We start from the raw sequence: 15,993 nt of genomic DNA on the forward strand, positions 1-15,993 counted from the left end.
TGGCTTTTTTCTAGCTTTCTCATTAATGGTAGTTCATTTAAAATCTTGGTTTTAATTAATTGCATAATCACAGCTTCCAAGTCTCTCTGACCTGTTCTTTGAAGTTGTTTTATTTATCTTCCATTTTTTTGGCTTCTTTGTTACTTTTTAGTTACCTGTACTTGACTTCCATTTAGGTTTTTCAATTTCCCCAAGTTCAGAAATCATGAAAATTTTGCATTTTTAAGCTGTTAGGTTCTTTGCTTTATGACTATGTGAAGTTGAAATATAGAATTTTTTTTATTGTAATTTGACAATAATTTTGCTTAGTTCGTCTGAAAGTATTGAAATTTATTACTGCCATTTCGATTTTTGGAGTAACTGCAAGGAAGTTGGACTGTGTCTATTTGATCATTAGCTTAGTTTCGCTCCTTCTCGTTCATGTTAAATTTCGGTTGTTTCGAGGCATGGTTTTTACATCTCATTGTGCTTTTTATTTTTTCCTGCTAGGTTTCTGTTTTGATGGTAGTGGCCAACTCTCATAAGGAACCAGTGAGAGGACTTAACATCCGTGCAATGAAACGCATGCTTTTAACATACTTCACTGATGAAGTTAGTATGTTACTTGATTCTTATATTTACTGATGTTTTGGTCTTTAAATCAAAATGGTTGCAGAGAACATAACATATTTCGAGGATGTTGTGATTCTTTGAGTTACTTGTTGGAAAGCTTTCTAAAAGTTGAAAGCCTGTTGAACTAGAACTTCTGAGGTTTACAAAAAATACATAAGACGGGGTCACTGTGCTGTGTGGCTGCAAGGCCTCATGGGTCTAATACAGCCAGTAGAGAGTGGTCCATAGGCCCTCAAAAGCTTTATCTTCGAGATGGGATTTTCATTTTCAACCCGATGGACTGCCATATGGTTCGAATGATGGGAGTCAATTGTATGAATCTTCTACATCTCCAAACAGCAAAGAAAGCAGGGGGTGGGTGAGGAGAAACCTTCTTTACAATCATCAATATTCTGCATCTGATGGTGCGGGGACCTTTTTAAGTAGTCCATCTGACATTTCTCAGGGTCCACAGTGGACACCTCCAGTAATACAAGAAATCACTCTCGATGATTATGAAACTGCAATGAGAAGAGGTGAGCTAGTTAAGAGTGTCCCTTTCGTTGTTAAATTGTATCAATAATGTCTAAGCTTTTATTCTCACTTCCACCCTTTCATTTTCCTTTGCTGGACATGTTGTCTGACAGTGGATGTGAAATTGGGTAATTATTTTAAGTACTTTTTCCCCGTTTTGTAACTTATAATTCTCAAGTGAAACAATGAAGTAGAGGCTTATAAATAAATAGACTTGTCATTTATGATTCTCAAGTAAAACAATGAAGTAGAGGCTTATAAATGAATAGATTTGTAAAAAGGATGTATGTTTGTGTACAAACATTCAAATGATATGATGTTTTCCTATGACAAGGACAAGCTGTGCTCCTCTTATTCCCTTTAGATGGAGAGTTGAAATGTCTGGTTTCTAGCTAGCTTTAGTAATTCAGTTAGTAGGTTTCTTTGGTTAGTTGCATTATTCATTGTTATCTCCTTCTCCTTATTGTATTTGATATTCCTATGTAGTACTTCCAATCCTTGTCCGGTGCCCCCCCCCCCTTTTTTCTATCAAAACACTGTCATTCAAATATAGGTTGCACTGAAATAAGTGTTAAAGAAAATGCAACCGAATTTCCTGCCTAAGCACCTGAAATAGCCATTGCATGCCTTCTGATTTATTGCCATGCATTTGATTTGCATTATCTTTCATTGTCCAATCATGAATATTAGCCGTGAACTTTGTGTAGAATTGTTGAACGAAAGTTGTAGTGATAAACTCATGGACATCTTCCTTGACCTCATAATATAACAAACTATTGAACCTAATATTGAATCATTGGAAGATTAGCCTTTGTTATGCCTTGGTTTTCATTCTACATTTTGCAGTCAAAACTTTCTTCGATTGCCTTAATATATTTTCTTTGTTCCTTTATTGATTTTTATACATCTGAAGCCTTGTAGACATAAGTTTATAATTGTCCGATATTTTTCCTTGGATGCATCAGATTAAGAAAATCATCATGTGAAAGAGAACAGGCTTTCATTTCTTTTATAGTTATAGACTGTAACGATGTCTATTGCCTTCTCATTGCTTTTCAGTTAAATAACTGTGATTTCCAACAGCCTAGTCAGTTTTGTACCCATTGATAATTCTAATTTACTGTAGGTTTATCTTGTCTGTTATGAAGTTAGAATTATAGAACTAGAATATCCTTTGCTGATTTTAGTCCTAGACCTATTTGGCCAATTTCTAAGCTAAACTGAACCTATAGAGCAATGGAATTCACAATAATATTTTGGTGCTCTGCATGGACATTTCTCAAGGCATTTCTGTCAGCTACTGTATCTAGGGTGGGACACTGGGGTCAGCACTTATATTTTAAAACTTGAATTTTAGAGACATACTTGAGAAAACGTTTGAATTATTTCCTTAAGGTTCGACGGAAACAGCTTATTGTTGTCTTTTGCTTGCTAGATCATGTTGGTGGGCAATTACCCTTCACTTCTATTGGTGAGGTACCTTATTCTCATCTTCAAACTCGATAAGTTGAGAATGTTTCCCTAGAATTTATATCCCTTAAGTTGATGGAATTTTGCAGGGGACTTCAACAAATGCAGATACTGGAGTCTCCACTTCATCTTATTCGGACAGTAGTGAGTCTGAGCCCATGTTCAAGCAATGGTTGTCATCTCATCGTAACGTTTCAAGTCGGTATTGCTTTTTGTCCAAACCTATTCACCCCTTGTCCTTTCCCATGGAGACTCTACCACAGAAGCCTTGGACTCTACAGTTGCAGGGCTTTCAGATGAAACAGTCACACCACAAAGAGATACCCAAAGCTGGAGCAGTGTTAGCAGCAGCAATGATATTGCAGATATTTTCGAGCCATTTGTACCTTTGATGTTTAATTGATCATGTATCCCATCTAGTGGTTTTAAATGTGATTTGTGCGAGAGGTATCTCTCACAGAGATCGCCTTGGAGTGCTCGTAGGATTGTAAGAAGTAGTGACATGCCTGTTGCCAGGGTCCTTTCATGCGGGCACACTCTCCATGCAGAATGTTTGGAGCATACAACACAAAAGACTCGTATAAGTGACCCTCCTTGTCCTGCATGTGCCAAACTTGAAGAGAAAAATTCTCCAGAGAACCGAGTCTTCTCTAGGTTTAGGAATAGGATCTCAAGGCTTAGACCATTTTCTGAGGATGGGCCATCAAGGTCTTGGAGCTGTGCACAGGTGGGAGATTGTGTTCAAGGGGCTTTGCAGCCTCCCCCACGAAGTACCATGCTATTGCTTAACCAGAGTTGCATGAAGAAAAATCTCTTCGTGAAGGTTAATTTGAGTAAAGAATTTCCCTGTAAACTGAGGAAAAGTGGTTTGGCGTCTTTGCAACTTTTTAGTGGGCAGTCAATCGATCAAGGTGTAGTTGAAACTTGTCATATTTATGAAGTTGCTGAATGACATTTGATCGAGTGGAAACTAGGAGATGTTGTATAGATATGATTTTGTGGAAAACTAAGGTTGAAACCTATCAATTTCGGTTGTGTTGTACTATTTATTTATGATGATAGAAATGCTGAATGTGGAAACCAAATTTCTTTTGTTTGCTCAATGGTGGAAACCACATTAAACTTGCAATACCAAAAGCTCTACTCTCTTGTATAAATCAAATAGGTCATATTTGGTACTTGCAGTTTTGTCTTTTGTGGTATTTATATTTTCAAAATGTCTAATGTGGTGTTTATATTTTTAAATTACCTAAAGTGGTGCATGAAATTTTTATCTAAGTATCATAATAGTACATGAAGTGATGGTTTAGGATACAACACTTATAGTATTCCTTGCAAAACTTGCAAGGGTGGGTTCTTGTCAATTGTTGGTGACTAAACATACCCAATTTATGAGCCAACTTATATACCATCCTTCACAAACAAACGACTTCGGTGATGAAAGAATTGTTTGTATTCCTTGAGGTATTGGATTCAAGCACCAAAGATCATTGCCTAGCTAACAACTTGTGTTTATGGTAACAGATTATTGCCTCTTTTATGGGAAAGAAGTCTCAGCCTGCGTTTGTAGCTCAAGGGTGCTTCAGGGTATAGATTAGGGTTGTTAAAACTGAACTATTTTGAAATGGGTTTTTTATTTGTAATTAAACAACATTTTAAGTGCTTTACAACATCACATGACTATGTCTGCCACTATAACACGTCCATTCATTAGAAATAAATGGCAAGTTAAATAAAAAAAACAATTACAAAATAAAATGGTAATCTCTGGTTAGATTATCTATTTCTGACTCAACAAGTGGAGTTCAGTCCAATTCCAACAACCTAATCAAATAGACATAACATCAATTATTTTTTTCCCTCTATAATCATATTTCTTCTAACATTGTCAAACTTTATTATATCACTTTCATGTAGAAAAAAAAATCCCAAACCTTTAACATCACAAAAACTTTATCAAATTACAAGTTGGTACATCATATATAAATAATAATGCATTTTTACCCTCTTTTGCTAAATAGAGCTTAGCCCTTGATCTCTATTAACTCGGCTATGTGTCTGGTTAGATAGCTAATAGCAGTGGACCATTTTGGTTAGCCATAGGATAAGAGGGTGGGTGAGGTGAATTAACAGTGTGATAGACACCAAACGTTCAACCCAACTCATCGAGAAATGGGCCTTTGATTAATCAGCTCCACTCTTTCTCGCACTTACTATATATACCACATTGCACGTGATTTGTAACGTCGCCCCTTTTATATTAATAGATTAATTTGAATTAGTATTAATCAATTGATCTCAATAGTAAAATAATTATTGTTATTTTTTGAGATATCAGATTCGAATACTATAAATGTCAGCATTCAATGTTTAATTATGAACATATAATATGGTAATTAGACAAGTAATTAGCTGGCTGATTAATGTTTTAAGTCGCAATCCAAGGCTACAACTCGAAATTAATGGCCATTTATGGCAGACAATATCTATTTTTACCACTTTATGGGAAGATTGCACCTTTTTCCCTAAAAGAAAATTTGTTTTATCCCATTTTGGCTATTTTTATTTTTTAATATAAATTTAACGTAAATATAAAGAAGTATATATTCTAAGATTTTTATTTATATAACAATGAACGCCCATATTTCTGCCTACGATATAATTGAATCTAGGACCTCAAGTGATAACAATAATCTCTTAGTCACTGAGATCACTTAGTTAGTGCAACTTAAGTTGGCTATTTATATTATATAAAGGAAGGATGAGTCTACCATACTCGATGAGCATCAATGAACACTACTAACGACAAGCACAATTAATTTAATTTATAAAAATTTAAAATTCTAAGGGACTCAACTTATAATTATAAATTAGTTAAAAATTTAGAGGTAAACTATTTAAAATAAAGGGTAAATTATATCAGTGGCTACCTAATTATTACCCCTTTTCATTCTGATCACTATTTTTGAAATTTTATCAATCAGGTCACTCAACTATTTAAATGCATTCAATTAAGTCACTTGTCGTTAATATTTAACAGAGAATCTGACATATCAGCTAAAATATTTGGTATAATTACACATTTGGTCATTGTTACTTATATATTCTATCAATTTGCTCCTAATTTTAATAAATTAAAATAAATTTAACCCTCAAATCAAATGATGTCATGTGTCACTAGTGCAATGTGGCATTTTTAAAATGTATGAAAAATAATCCCATCAAATCCACAATTCTTTGAAGGATAGCAAAATAATTAGGGTTTTTTTCAACCCGTCATCATCAACATTTTTCATAATTAATCTAGTATGATTTGATTTGATTTGATTTGATTTGATTTGATTTGATTTGATTTGATTTGATTTGATTTGAAAGGTATATATAACTTGTTCATTAAAACTTACCAATCTCCCAGCTAAGCTGAGATTGTATATTTCTCCAAACGAACTGACGTAAAATGCTCCATTTTCTCTAATAGTGACGTGTCTTTTCCATGTTGGACGTTACAATATCACACCTACTTTATTTACATATTATATATAACACATTAACGTTTAAAGTTACAATAATCATGGTGATAGTGGGATTTGTGGCTTTGATCTACTTTTATATACCTTTCTTCCTTGAGTAATTAAAATTTAAAGTAAAACCCTAGTTTTTACAGCATGAATATTGCCTGCACGTAGCTTTTACAGCATGGATGCGAATTTTAAAATCAAATGGTGGATTGTGAAGGATGACTAGAAAACGTATCTTTGGAACCCTCTTAACCTAATTATTACATAGTAGAAACGGTGGCAAATCCATTAAAGATATAAGGTGAGTACATGTCTACTTAAAGTTTAAATTTTTTTCAAATAATTATATATTTTAACAGTTATGTCCGTCCTAGAACTGAAATTGTTTTTCACCGAATCCGAGGGTTGTTGGAAATAACTTCAGTCATAAAAAGGGTCATAAGGTAGTTCGGTTATCTACCACTAAAGGCGCGCAGTTAAAAGAGTTAAGAGATTGCGGTTAAAACTGTCGGCATTATTCATTTTTTCAGTGTTATTGTCTGGTTCTTCACAGCTTTTTGCATGGCGGGTCACTTTTACCTTTTTCCTCCATTAAACAATTCTAAAACTTTTGTCTGTGTCAAAATTCATTAATATTATCCATTGAAAGTGACAGCTCTAAGAATCAAACAGTCTTAGATTATAGATGGAATAAGGTATTATGAAACTATATTCTGTTATATATTTTATATAAGGTTTAATGTCCAAATAAGTGATTAAATTATATATTTTGTGTCAAATAAATGCTTACATATTTTTTTAGCTCAACCGGGTACCTAACGTTACAAACGTTAGTATTTTAGGTGTTCGGCCCATCCATGACGTTAGTTTTTCTCGTTAAGTAATACGTTAAACAATCCGGTAATTTTTTCTTATTATATTTATAATTTTTCTTATGTTATAAAACAATCCCAAAATCTCAAATCTTAACTTTAATCTGTCGTCGCCGCCCTCTCCGGCCACGACCACCACCGCCGGCATAATCCTTGTCATCGTCCTAGTTATATATCATCGTAGTTGTTGTCGATTCACCATCGGAATCGCATGGGATTACGATTTTCATCCTAGGGTTCGCGAGATTTAAAACGTCGATTTGTTGTCAACCGACCACGATTTCATAAGGGTTTTGGTCGCCGAGGTGAGGGGAGGGGAGGTCGGGTGGAGCTTCTTCGACGGTAAAGGGTGGCGGTCAGTGTGGATTTAGGGGGTGGAGCTTCTTTTTTAAAAATATATAATTTTATTTTTAATTTTATATAAAAATTTAAAATTACCAGGTTGTGACACATGTCACTTAACGGAAAAATTAACGTCGTTGACGGCCGGGCACCTAAAGTGTTAATGTTTTGTAACGTTAGACACCTGAATGAGCCAAAAAAATGTAGGCACTTATTTGGCACAAAAGTTATAGTTTAAGCACTTATTTGGACATTAAACCTTTATATAATTTTAAATTTTGATTTATTTGTAATATTTACAAATCAAATTTTATAACTTTAAACTAAAATATACTCTGAATTAATTTTTTATTCTGATACTTATAGATCGAGTAACATAAAATTATCCATAGGGATAGACATAGGTTAGATTTTCGTCAATACGACCCAACCTAAAATATACACCCTCCATATGAAATTTGGCTTTACTCGGTTTTATGATGACTTCACCCGACCTAAATCCGGCCAATCTTTTTGAGACAAAACTCGAACACGACCCGATTCAAAATAAATATATTTATAAAAGTAATACTTTTGTTCAATAAAAATAGGGATCTAATTGGAAAAAAAAATAATATAAATAGGGATATTATAGTAATTATATTATTTTTTGAGTCAGGTCAGATTAAATAGTTCTCACTCTAAATCCAAACTTAATCCGATTCGACCGAACCCAATTCTTTAAAAAAAAAAGCCTTACCAATAAAATCGATGGAGTCAGAATTCGTCGAATTTTAGTCTCGTACACATCCCTAATTATCCCTCTCTTAAGTAAAATTTTGAACTTAAAGAATTTATGAATTAGAGAAGCAATACTAATACAACCTGTTTTAATTTATTTAAGAAATTAAATCAATTTAACTATGAATATAATTGAACTCAGTTTAATTATTGTGTGATGGCTAAAGTGGGATGGCTAAAGTGGAGGGCTGCTAGTGGAGTTTTGTGTGACAAGAAGGTGCCTCTAAAACTTAAGGGAAAATTTTATAGAATGGCAATAAGACCAGCGCTGTTGTATGGATCAGAATGTTGGGCACCCAAGAAGGATCACGTAAGGAGGATAGAGGCCGCAGAAATGAGAATGCTTCGATGGACATGTGGTAGGACTCTGTGGGATATGACGACAAACTCTGCTATTAGGATGTCCTTAGGGGTGGTGTCTGTTACCGAAAAATTGAGGGAGGGAAGACTACGGTGGTTTGGGCACGTCCTTAGGCGTCTACCGTCGGATGCGGTCAGGAGGGTAGAGTCGATTACAGTCGATGGTGCCAGAAGGAAAGGACGACCAAGGCGGAAGTGGGATGACTGCTTGAGATCTGATTTGATGGATTTAGGCCTTACCGAAGACATGACCTATGATAGGAAATTATGGAGGCTTAAGACTAGGGTAGTCGAGTAGTGTGAGTCACATCTATAGGATGTATCATCTTTGTCTTCTTTTAAAGGCATTTGTAGTAATTTCCATGACTTTTACTTTTTATACTTTTCTGTTATTGGTATTTATGAAAGATTAGAACTGGGCTTGATATCGTTGTCTTCTGTGTATCATTCTCGTCATGTTTCCTTTGTATAAATTTAGCCGGGTCTTATGTTTCTGTCTATATGCAGAGATTCTTTCGCAGGGATTATTTTGCAGGGATTACTCCCCATTACAGAAGCACATATGGTATTAATGACCGCATATGAATACTGTTTAGCTATGTATTTATGTAATTATTTATACATGTATTGCATTTTATCTATATTTTTAATTTTTCTGACTGTCGGAGGTCTTTCACGGAAGCTATTCTCAACCTGGCGTTGGGGGCAGCCTACTACCATACCTCCCCTTACCCCATACATATGGGAATTGGGTTTTGTTGTTGTTGTTGTTGAGTTTAATTATTGTGTACAAAATAAGAAGAAATATATTATCTAAGTTGAAAAGCAAAGGCAAATTGCAATCGGGTATATTTTGGAATGGGTTTGGGGTCGTAATAAGATTTGATTATGAAAATATAACAACATGTCACGTGGCTTTTGAAAAGACATGTAAATGATAAAGGTGAGGGAAAAAAGGAGTCGTTCATTTGGTTTTACATTTATTTTAATTCTCCAAACAAGAAAGCTTTGATTTGATGTGAGGTTCAAGTCTCCATAAAACATGATGGGAATATAGAACTTTTGAATGTTGGTTAGATTTATGAGTTTTTAAAATTAATAGCCCTTTTTATTATTTTCTTAGAAAAATTGACCTCTAACCAACATTAACCCATAAATAGTCTCGTAAGAATATTTCGATTTCCGCATAAAGTGATCTTAGACCTCGCATTCTGCAGAAAAAATAATTTGTGTTTTTGTAGAAAGCGAGTTTCGTGTCCATATTCTCCTAGGTCGGCGGATTTCGGTGGGCCATTTGGAGGTTATATTTTAAAATAATTCTGGAAGGGAGTCATTTTTGTAATAAATTAATAAAAAGTGATTTTAATAATAATAATAAAAAGCCTAGATTTATATTAAGATGGGTAAATTACGCGTTTAATACATAAACTATCAATTTTGATCTATTTTAGCACATAATTTTTTATTTTTTCAAAATTCTACTTGAAGTTTAGTTTTGTTTCATTTTCGTATCCATTTCAAAATTTAACTTTAAGTTTTTAAAAAAATAAAGTTTAGGTACTAAAACATACTAAAATTGATAATTTAGATACTAAACGCGTTAAGTTTTTAACATTTGGGTACTAAATGAAAGAAAAACTAAATATTAGGTATGTTTTTGAAAAAAATGAAGTTTAGATACTAAAATGGACCAAAACTGATAGTTTATGTACTAAATATATAGTTTACCCTGTTGATATTAGTAGAGATGCACAGAAGCCGGATTTCAATCCGATCCGGATCGGATAAAAACCGATCCGGTTTTTTCTCCCAACCCAAAAACCGGATTTTAAAAAACCGGTTCGGATCCTAACCGGTTTGGAGGGTCGGATGGTGTAACCGGTTTCGGTTTGCAAAAAACCGGTTTTTTAAAAAAACTGGATTTTTTCGGATAAAAAACCGGTTTTTTAAAAAAACCGGTTTTTTATCCGGTTTGAAAAAACCGGTTTTTAATCCGGTAAAAAAACCGATCGTTCAATTTTTTTCTCAAACCGGTTATACTATCCGGTTTTTAAATATCCGATCCGGTTTAAAAAAACCGGTTTTTCCAAAATCCGGTTTCGGATATTTTTTTACCCAAAATCGGATATTCGAATTTTTTGTGCACCTCTAGATATTAGGTGCTTTTAAATCCAAATAACAACCAAGATCACAAATTAAAGGAAAAAGCATACAATTAATAAAGATTGAATTTAATTCAATATAACACTAATTCTTCACAATCCTTTAATTAATAAAGGAGTTGTTACTGTGGTGGTCCGGTTGTGACAAATATATTGGGGAGATTATGAATTTAGGGATTTGATTTAGGTATTTTGGAGATTAAATTTAGGAATTTAGGGTGATTGACTTGTTGGGGTCTGATGATATAGGGGTAAGTGGCTGTGGTTTGAGGATGATGAATCTTTGGAGATTAAGAATTTTGAGATTTGGTGTTAGGAATTTAGGATTTAGAAAATTATTTTTTTTAAAATATTATAAATTTAAAATTTTATTACATGTTATGTTTTAATTCGATAATTAATTTTTTAATGGCAGACATGAAAAACCTTAAGATAATTAAGAAATCAAACATTATACAACTACTTTGATTTAAGAAAATTTTGCACGAACCAAACGATCTTGGTGGTAATGAAATTATTGTTGTTTCTTAAGATCTCGGGTTTGAGTACTAAATTAAATAATATCTTGTACTTATTCCAGATTAAAAAAAACTGAAGGCCTAAAACAAAGCAAAAAAAACAATTTAAACACTTGCTTTTTTAGTTGTCTTATTATTATATTATTTTATTAACTATCATATTATCAAGTTATTTTTTATGAAAGATAATATGAATTTAAGTAATGTTTTTACAAAGTTTTCATAGCATCCTATACACACAAAACTATGTGTAGTTTATTCAAAATAAAAGGTTAAATATAGGAATGGACGTTTCAAAGGGAAAAGAAATGAATGGAGGACAAAAGGGTTTTGAATCGCCAAGGAAGGATTGCATGTGCAACCACTATGTTGGCAATCCCTATATCGCTTTCAACAAAGCAAATGCAGATTGTGAAGAATTCAACAACCCAAATCCCTATATTTAGTAGGGGAGCCGCGCCTCGGTGAGGTGGGTATTAGCTCACTTTAAAATTTGATTTTTTTTAGGGTAAAGTATAGTAATGGTCACTGAACATTTCTGAAGCTTGCATTTAGGTCCCCCAACTTTTAAAACTTGCAATACAGTCCCCCAACATTTATTCCGTTTGTAATATGGTCCCCCAACTTAAACTACCGTTAGAAAATTAGGATAAATTATATAAATGGTCATTGAACTTTTTAGACACTTGAATTTAGGTCCCCCAACTTTTAAAACTTGCAAAACAGTCCTCAATTTCATTCTAAACCCCAAATTCTAAAATCTTCAATTTAAGGTTTAGAATATAATTGAATTATTTTAGAATTTAGGGCCTGAAAAGTTCAATGACCATTTATATAATTTACCCTAATTTTCTAACGGTGGTTTAAGTTGGGGGACCATATTGCAAACGGAATAAATGTTGGGGGACTGTATTGCAAGTTTTAAAAGTTGGGGGACCTAAATGTAAGCTTCAGAAATGTTCAGTGACCATTACTATACTTTACCCTTTTTTTATTATCTATTTATTTTGTTGAAAGTGTTCATTTTGAAAAATCTTGTATTCACTCTGAAATTTAAGTTTTCTTCGGTTAGTTACTTATTTTTATTAACGGTGTCTATTTGAAATTTTATTTGTACACATTCCATTTAAAAACTTTATTTTATTAACATATGTGTGTTTAACCTAAAAAATATTTCTAGATCTGTCACTGTCTATATCCTTGTGGTTGCTCATGTACCGAGTCGGATTCACGGTTTCTTTGGGTTTACTAAAATTTAATTAGCTATAGTTAGTTATTGTTTAATTATTAAATAAAAATTCTTATGTATGTAATAAACGATTGCCGGTAACTCTTTTCAATGTATGTTTTTGCAAGAACCCATCACTCGAATTATTAAATAATTTGACTTGGGATCCCTTCGAGAAACTCGCAAAAATCCTAAGGGTGTGTTTAGTTCACGGAATGTAAGATTACCAGTGGGAATAAAAGATTATCAAGGAATGGGATTACTGAGAATGTTGTATTTTGTGTTTGGTTGGTTTAGCAGGAATGTAAGATTATCGTGTTTGGTTAAAAGAATAAAATATTATTGGAATGTATATTTGATCAAATTATCCTTATTATATATTTGTTTTTTTTAATAAGTTGGAAAATATTTATATATTTTATTTAAAAAAATTTAAATTCATAAAATTTATATAATTTTTTTACAAAATTGAAAATATAAAAAGGTTTAATGAAAGGGTAAAATTTTATTTTAACCCCTGAACTTCATATAAAATTTTAATTTTTTTTTGTAAATCTAAAATAGTTTAAGGATAAATTTGTAATTTAACCTTCGTAGAATTTTTATTATTCAATGACAGAATAAGAATATTTTTGAAAGAATTTTTTAAGGCATTTTAGTCCAAAACGCTGGTAATCCAACAATACCTAAGGAAATGGAGGTAATGACATTCCCGGTAATATACCCCAAAAAATTCACTATTGGTAATGTAAGATTATCAGGAATGACATTCCCGACCAACCAAACGGGGAATGTGCCACATTCCCCCACCCAAACACACCCTAATATTAATTCCAACTGTTGACGAAAACGGGTAAAGAAAATGAAAGAACACGAGAATTTTACGAGGTTCGGCAATGTGCTTACGTCCTCGGTGCCTAGGCGGCGCTAGAAGTTTTATTCAATGATCTTTTAGGTCTAGGTTACATCTCTATTTATAATAGAAAACCCTGGTACATAATTACAAAATCAACCCTGTACCGTACCGCGGGGGCTGCGCCCCCACACCCCCAACCCACATAATTCGTAACCCCACAACGAGACTTTTTATGAGCCATACATAACAAATCTCCACCTTGGCGAATATCCTGCCCCTTGGAAACTTCAATGTGGGTTGGGTTACCTTGCTTCTTTAACAACTCGAAACATTCAACAAGTCCAAGCAATGCTTGAACTTGTCTGTCGTAACTGGCTTGGTGAACATATCAGCGGCATTATCATCAGTATGTACCTTCTGAAACAAAACCTCTCCAGATGCAACCAACTCTCTGATCTTGTGGAACCTTACATCAATATGTTTAGTTCTAGCACGATACACCTGATTCTTAGCCAAGTGAATAGCACTTTGATTATCACAAAGCAATGAACTCCACCTTGTTGAACACCCAACTCCTTCACTAAACCAGTAAGCCATAAAGCTTCTTTTGCAGCTTCAGCCGCTGCCATGTATTCAGCTTCAGTTGTAGATAGTGCCACGACAGATTGAACAGTAGACTTCCAGCAAATAGGCCCTCCACCAAGAGTAAACACATACCCTGTCGTAGATCTTCTATTATCCAAGTCACCTGCATAATCTGAATCCACATATCCTACAACCAAAGGATTATCCCACTGACTCCCAAAACAATTCCATGTCCCACAGTACCCTTAAGTACCGAAAGATCCACTTGACTGCATCCCAATGTTGCTTACCAGTTTAGACATGTACTTACAAACTTGACTAACAGCATGAGCTAAATCAGGACGAGTACATACCATCGCATACATCAAGCAGCCAACAGCATTAGAATACGGAACCTTTGCCATATTTTCAGCTTCCTTATCTGTCTTAGGGTACTGTTCTGATGAGAGCTTAAAGTGATTCGCCAATGTAGTGTTAACTGGTTTCGCGCTGCTCATCGCAAACCTTTCTAGCATTTCTCAACATAACCCCGTTGAGATAGCCGCAGTTTCCTTGAGTCTCTGTCCCTGCAAATTTCCATTCCAAGAATTTTCTTTGCAGCACCTAAATCTTTCATATCAAATTCCTGACTCAATAAAGTTTTCAAACCGATAACATCATCCATGTTCTTCGCAGCAATCAACATATCATCAACATACCGTAATAGAAAAATAAAAGAACCATCATCAAGGCTCTTAACATAGACACAACAATCATACTCACATCGGTTGTAGCCAATCTTGATCATATAGGAGTCAAACCGTTTATACCACTGTCTCGGAGACTGTTTTAACCCGTACAAAGATTTCTTCAATCTGCAAACTAAATGCTCGTTTCCAGGTTGAGTGAAACCTTCAGGTTGCCGCATGTAGATCTGCTCCTCTAAATCACCATGCAAAAAAGCAGTTTTAACATCCATCTGCTCTAAATGCAAATCCCAACTAGCCACCAATGCAAGTACTGCTCGGATTGAAGTGTGCCTGACCACAGGAGGAAAGATTTCATCATAATCAACTCCTTTCTGCTGTGAAAAACCCTTCGCTACCAAACGAGCCTTGAACTTCTCCCCCTCTTTTTCTGTTACTGCTGGTTTCTTCTTATACACCCATTTGCAACCAATCGGCTTCTTACCCTCAGGAAGGGGAACTAACTCCATGTGCGATTGTGATTCAAAGACTCCATCTCCTCAACCATGGCTGCCATCCACTTGTCGTTTTCTTGACTAGTAACGGCATCATGAAAAGTAACTGGATCATCACTGCTAACAGTAAGTGCAAAAGATACCAAGTCTTCAAAACCCAATCTGTTCGGAGGCTTTATATTCGTCCGTCTCACCCTGTCTCTGGCGAGACTATAATCCTGCAAATCATCCGTAGTGGAACCACCAGAAGTCGGTTGAGAAGTTTCTGGTTTCTCAACTGGAAACTGCTCGAAATCTACCACTGTCGTGTCTTGCTTCTGCTGCAACATAGACTGTTCATCAAAACGACATCTCTACTAATCACAACTTTCTTCGCAACTGGATCCCAGAACTTGAATCCTTTGACACCTTTCTTGTAACCCAGAAAAATGCACTCCTTCGATTTTGCATCAAGTTTGGATCTCTCATCAGCAGGTACATGCACATAAGCAGGACAACCAAAAATCCGCAAGTTATCAAAACTAACATCATGACCAGTCCATACCTCTTCTGCAACTTTCCCAGCCAGCGATGCCCTTGGCGATCTGTTGATAAGGTAACACGCCATGTTAACAGCCTCAGCCCAGAAGTGTTTGGGAAGCCCCGCATTCAACCGCAAACATCTGGCTCTTTCATTCAACGACCTGTTCATTCGTTCCGCAACACCATTCTGTTGTGGTGTCTTGCGCACTGTAAAATGCCTCTGAATCCCATGCTCCTTACAGAATTGTAGGAACTGTGAATCTGTGTACTCCGTACCATTATCAGACCGCAAACACTTGATTTTTCGTCCTGTTTGGTTTTCTACCTCAGCTTTCCACAACTTGAACTTCTCAAAAACTTCAGATTTCTGTTTCAAAAATACACCCAAACTTTCCGTGAAAAATCATCAATAAAAGTAACATAGTACCTAGATCCACCCAAAGACGATGTCGTGGAAGGCCCCCATACATCAGAA

The 15,993-nt window shown here is 34.7% G+C and overlaps 2 protein-coding genes across 2 annotated transcripts; both read left to right on the top strand.

Moving 5' to 3' along the window:
- The first annotated feature begins 814 nt into the window (after positions 1 to 814).
- LOC120211164 lies at positions 815 to 3,168 on the top strand. The gene is made up of 3 exons (XM_039209772.1): positions 815 to 1,127; positions 2,561 to 2,601; positions 2,685 to 3,168. Exons 1-3 carry the CDS (start codon positions 1,118 to 1,120, stop codon positions 2,985 to 2,987), a joined length of 354 nt encoding a protein of 117 aa, XP_039065703.1. The 5' UTR covers positions 815 to 1,117; the 3' UTR covers positions 2,988 to 3,168.
- LOC120211175 lies at positions 3,098 to 3,547 on the top strand. Its single transcript, XM_039209783.1, has one exon. The coding sequence runs from the start codon at positions 3,098 to 3,100 to the stop codon at positions 3,545 to 3,547; it is 450 nt and encodes a 149-aa protein (XP_039065714.1).
- Positions 3,548 to 15,993: the final 12,446 nt, after the last annotated feature.

This window comes from Hibiscus syriacus, unplaced genomic scaffold (genome assembly GCF_006381635.1).
Source record: "Hibiscus syriacus cultivar Baekdansim isolate YM2019G1 unplaced genomic scaffold, ASM638163v2 tig00109960_pilon, whole genome shotgun sequence".
Taxonomy (NCBI): domain Eukaryota; kingdom Viridiplantae; phylum Streptophyta; class Magnoliopsida; order Malvales; family Malvaceae; genus Hibiscus; species Hibiscus syriacus.

What these genes read in the sequence shown, in the direction of transcription:
- LOC120211175 (XM_039209783.1), top strand. Translation starts at nt 3,098, where the DNA reads ATGCCTGTTGCCAGGGTCCTTTCATGCGGGCACACTCTCCATGCAGAA.
- LOC120211164 (XM_039209772.1), top strand. An exon ending in CCTTCACTTCTATTGGTGAG is followed by an intron (nt 2,602 to 2,684) that starts GTACCTTATTCT and finishes GGAATTTTGCAG; the next exon opens with GGGACTTCAACAAATGCAGA.